Source organism: Falco naumanni, chromosome 2 (assembly GCF_017639655.2).
Source record: "Falco naumanni isolate bFalNau1 chromosome 2, bFalNau1.pat, whole genome shotgun sequence".
Classification (NCBI taxonomy): Eukaryota; Metazoa; Chordata; class Aves; order Falconiformes; family Falconidae; genus Falco; species Falco naumanni.
Window position 1 is genome coordinate 89,717,380 of NC_054055.1, and position 5,481 is coordinate 89,722,860.

The 5,481-nt window shown below is 41.5% G+C and overlaps 1 protein-coding gene across 2 annotated transcripts in view; it reads right to left on the bottom strand.

The window, feature by feature from the left end:
• Positions 1-264: 264 nt before the first annotated feature.
• The window catches only part of POLA1 (DNA polymerase alpha 1, catalytic subunit), a 204,158-nt gene continuing 198,941 nt past the window's right edge, over positions 265-5,481 (bottom strand). For both annotated transcript variants that reach the window (XM_040582492.1, XM_040582491.1), the window contains exon 37: positions 265-1,570. In XM_040582492.1, the coding sequence (XP_040438426.1) occupies positions 1,398-1,570 (173 nt within the window). In that variant the 3' untranslated portion in view covers positions 265-1,397. The remainder of the gene's footprint in view (positions 1,571-5,481) is intronic.

A 5,481-nucleotide genomic window follows, 5' to 3' on the forward strand; every position in this document is an offset into this window, starting at 1 on the left:
TTGGGATATTTGAAGAGACATTACCCGTGCTGACACACAGCACCTTCCGATGCCACTTTAGAGACAAATCAATGTCATAAAATACTCCAAGACAGACAGAAACGTGTATCCCTTCGGTGCCCAACACATTTGTGCTGATGCTCTCACTTCTTCAAGTTTCCCTTGTTAATGTCTGGCCATCCTCAAAATGGACACACAAGCACTTCTGTAAATCCAGTAAAAGTCTGAAGCCATTGACCTAGCATGGAATATTTCCAACAGGCAGACAATTAAGTTTTTCTTTTATTTTTTTCTTCAAGTCTTAAGAAAACTTCACATTTTATACTTCTAAAGATTTAAAAGGAAATTTTTATAACCTTACATTAATATATCACATTGCAAACTTAATGGCAAACGTAAGTACAATATTTTGTGTACAAAGGCATGCACCAAAATTTATGTTCTTTTCTTGTCATATTTATTTGTCATTTTATTAAAAGTAAATGAAAAATACAATTTGTTTACAAAATCTTTAAGAACCCCAATACAGTAACTTATTACAGAACAGCAACAAAATTCTCCCCTTTCCCTTCCCCTGTTATTGGTTACAATGTGATACCAAACACGTTTTTCCCTCTTGACTGCTTACTTTCAAAGACTTTGCATGGGAAGAATTGAAACACATTTATATCCAGTGTATGTACAAAATGGGTTTTGTACATGTGCATGTCTTTACATCTACACAGAAATGTCCAACATGGCAAAATACTATGTTTAAAGACACTCAGAAAGACTCTTACTAAAAAGATGGTCCCTATTTTTAGCACGTCCATGTTTCAGTCCTTCTTTACCTCTAATAAATTTGAAAGTAAAGTGTCCCTAACTCTGTTCAGAAGGTATTAGGGCATTTAAAGGCATTTAGATTTAGTATTGTTTTTAATTGGTATGTTTATGATCAGGAAGAAGATAAACTGTGAAAAGGCAAAACATTAGTGCTCCTACTGAGACCTCCACTAACCTCTCTTCCTGAGAGCACCTCTACTAAATACCCTGGAGCAAAGTCTAGGATCACTTACATTCCAGCAACTCTCACTGGGAATTATCCAATTAAAGCAGCAATTCCCCCACCCCCTTTTCCCTCATAGGTCTAAATACACAACAAAACATATTGCAAAAATTAACTATTCTGTATTTTAATAACCCTGGTTTCTCAACGAAGAAAAGAATGGAAGATAAAAACACCTCCAGTACTTCATGTCCACGTGCATCATACATCCTGTTTCCATCTTCCGTTTTCCCCCCTCCGAAGAGACAAGATTATTAAAATGTCACTGTGCACACTGAAACAGAGTACTGCGTAAGAGATCATTACTGCTAAACAAGGAACTAGCCTCTCTCCTCTCTCCATTTTGAATCAATCACTGTCTTTCATTACTGGACTCTCCCACAGATCTTCCTATACTGCTGCTGAAGAGTTTGCTGAGGTTCACTTCTGAGTAGCCACTCATGGACAGGCATTTGTCTACAGTGCTCTTCAGTCTTTTGTAGACCTCGCAGTCTTCCTTACTGAGTGGCTTCTTCCTCAAATACTCTAGAAGAACAAAGGGGGGGAAAAAAAAACAACAGAGAAGGATTAAATGACCACAAAGAGTACTTTTGCATTCACTACTACTGCAAATCATGGTATTTCAAAACGAGGTAAATTTTGTAGCTAGCAAAGATGATGTTTAGGGCAAACTCTCCCAACCCCCCTGCCACCTCCCCCCACCTCCCCACCTGCAGCACCCACCAGCCGGTTGGAGGCCGTGCAGAACCTGCACACGGTGGTGAGGCTGAACCTCCCGCAGCCCCACCAGTGCAGGTGCAGCGGCTCCTGCCAGGAGCTAGCCAGAAGCACTGCTTGCCCAGTCATGCCATCTAACTGGAGTGAAACAGGGGTTCACTAAGTCAGAGCAGAGAAAATAAGCGATAGCAGGGCTGGCTCTGAAAGGATCTCATTTACAATGAGCAGTTGCGGCTTCAGAAGTGAACAAAACCATGCTTCGCTTCTCTTGTCTCTGCTGCCGCTAACACTGGCACTGGCACAACCCGAGACAGACTTATCACTCATCTTGTGCATTCTTATATGCACCTTGTGTGCAGGTCAGGGATCATGATGCTCAGCACTACAGAGGTGTTGGAAGGAAAAGGGCAGTAGCACAAACAGGGGAAATCCTATGCTATCCTACCCTAAAATGGAGAGAAGGTGCCCAGTATCTCAACCAGACGACATCAGGTTCACCTGACACATAAATGAAGAGAGCCACTCACACATGCTTGATCAATAATACCTGTGAAGAAATGCCTGGAGTGTGAGACGTTTACTCAGTTGTATGTTTGCATGTGTGCAAACTCATGTGCATGACCTTGTATGTATTTCAGAAACAAAGTCCAAACCATTCTATTTTAATTCTTTTGTTTGTTAAATTTTATGCCACCAAAAAACCAAATGATCCAGGGATTTTGTTTGGGTTGTTGTCCAGCTTTTCCTTTACAAAGGCTGTGGACAAAGACTAAAAGAGCAAAATATTCTACTGATATATATCAATGCCAACGTGATGCACCTCTGGTGCAGTTGTGCTCCTCCTTTCCAGCCAACTCCATGTTCTAGAACCACCAGCTCCTACCCAAAAGCCTGCGCCTGCAGTTACACCTTGGAACAGGCAGCACTGGACAGGCTGCAACACTGAGCACCTAAGAATGATACACTGCAAAAAGAGGTGTGCTCCCAGGCAGCTCCCCTCCATTAGGCTGGAGGGACTCGGGCCGAGCAGGACTACGAGAGCACAGCACAGGTACTTAAAGGTCGAGCTTTCAAGCCATTCAGCCACAGCGCTAGCACGTGTCCTGTGAGCAACCAGCATGATCTTTCTGTTGCTCATTAGCTTTGCCTGAAAGCTGTTGTCTCGTTTCATCTGTCACCTTCACAACATTGGTACTGCCCTCTTCACGCTTGAACATGTAACAACGGAGCCTCCATCTGCTCTCAAACAGCTTTTACTATATGGCACAAGTTAAGACGAAAAACCAGTTGTCTCTAAAACAGCTGAGTTTATCTAAAAGATGGGTTTGGAGGAGAGGGACATGTTGGTTTTTTGAGTCCACCTGTGCAATGGAAGAAATGACTCACTTTTGTGATGACTCACTGCTGCGATATGACTGAGATGAAGACGTCCCATCGGACACACCTTTGTCTCAGCAGCCAAGTCAAGGACTGCTACAGGAGGAGATGGCAGGGAAGAGAGGCACGGTAACAGAAATAGCTATTACAATTGTTGGGTTTGTGAATTCCTCCTCCCTGAGGATTTCCGAATGTTTTTGCAGAGCCTCAGATGTTTTAAGACGAACTCAGCAGATTATCTACTGCATACGATACAAACAGTGATTTTGTATCGTAAGCAATTGCCAGTTGCTTAGGTTTCCCATGTTATTTGCAAAGTTCTTCTGAACTCAACTGCTCTGCATGATGCTGTCTAATCTTTAAAAATTAAATGAAAATTTAAATTAATGGTGCCGTTTTGAGTAACTGAATACATTGATTAAAAGCACTCTGGTAAGCACCTTTCATGCATCCTTGTGAAGAAGCTGTGTATTGTGCTGTCATACTCAGTTTTGGGTATTTCTGTTGCAACTTTGGGCAGTGAGCAGGCAGAGGAAGTTGCCTAGTTGAAGATTCCATTCTCACCATTACCCAGACAGTACTGACATTATGTCTATTAGCAGAATTAACATTTCCTTAAACTACACCACCAATACAATAAAAACTTTGATTACAAGGATCTGTTCACTAACAGACCAAAGTCACTATGGCATAAATGCATTTAATGATCCTGGAATTATTTAAATGCAGGATTTAATTAAACAAACTTTGAAAACTGTAATAACCAGATGCATAAAAACACCAAATCCACTCTGCCACAAATTCAGCACTAAGTAGTTTACTCATTTTCAGAGATAAATGATTCAGGAACTGGGTCACTTGCCACTGCTCATACATTAGCAAAACCATGCATGTTATGCCAAGGAATTGTGGAAAACACCGTCCTCATAGCTCAAAACTAGGCTAAAATAGTTTAAAGCTTCCTGGAACTCAGGAGGGACCAAGGTGAAATGTATCAATGCGCAGAAACAGCTGGCACTTGAACAGAGCAGGAAGGCACATTCATCACGAGAACGACGAGGCAAACAATAAACCAGGGTGGAAAGTAGGGAACAAAAATACAGGCCCGCGTACCGCTCCAGTTCAGGCTCCAGCCGTCCCACTAACGGAGCACCGAGCTCCCACCCCCAACATTAAATCTAAACTTCAATTATATGCAATAACCTTTCTGACAGTACGCTTCAAACATTTCTTAGATGCAATTACCCTTGTAGAAGCAAGCAGGAAAGGGTGGACTGAAAAAAATGGAGAAATATGAGGGGCCTCATTGAAGTAATGAGGCCAATTTTAAGTTTCAATTATAAGAGAATGGGAGCCGGGAGCTCTGGGAGGAGAGGCAGGCAGCGGCTGCGGCTGCAGCACAGCCACACCATGCATTTGAATGACACAAGTGCATCTGATGACTGGGGAGAAGAGATTTAAAGAACTGTAGTAATACAGAGCAGGGGAAGATGAGAGAGGACACAGCTCCTGATGTGTTTACCTCCTTTGCTGATGGGATATTGACTTTTCCCACCAGGTTGGTTAGAAAGGGGACTATTTACGCTGCCACACAGCAGAGTAAGAATGACAACCAGCATCACTCTGTGCTCCTCTGAGTAAAAGACAACTGTGACCGTCGTATATCACACAGCCAGTCAATACCTTCGAGTTACCATACCATCCAACTTAGAGATGCATATAAAAGCTCCTACTTTCATCCTAAATGAGAATGTAATCAATAACGCACCTAAGGTTTTCTGAAACGAAGCTATAAAAACCGACTGAAATTGCCTTTCGGTAGTCAGTCATGTTCCAAAATACTTCTATACCTATTACCACCCCATCACTGTTTTAATAATATCCAAGTTCAGTGGTAAGCAATGTTTAAGACAATCACTGCTGCAGAAATGCATATACAGCTATACATAGATACATTTATACATACGCAGAGCATTCCAAAGATACTACCGAAACAAATATACAAAAACCCCACAAATATACAAAAACCCCACAATAATTCTAATAGAAACAAAAAAAAAAAAAAAAAAAAAAAAAAAGGAAGACATGCTTCTGACTGTATATAATTAAAATTCAGGTACTGTATTCTCTAAAGTTCATAAATCACTGACTCCAGTAAAGATTTTAGAATCATATCACCAAGCATGCCATTAACGCCCTCCTTCCCAACAGAACTGCCTTCTTGCTCCCTTCAGAAAACAACAGTCTTTGCTTCTGGATGTCCCTGTCAAATTCAGCACCCCACCCAAGGCCTTGTTTAGCTACCTAGGTGTATTTTTATATTATTAGGGGGGAAAAAAAAT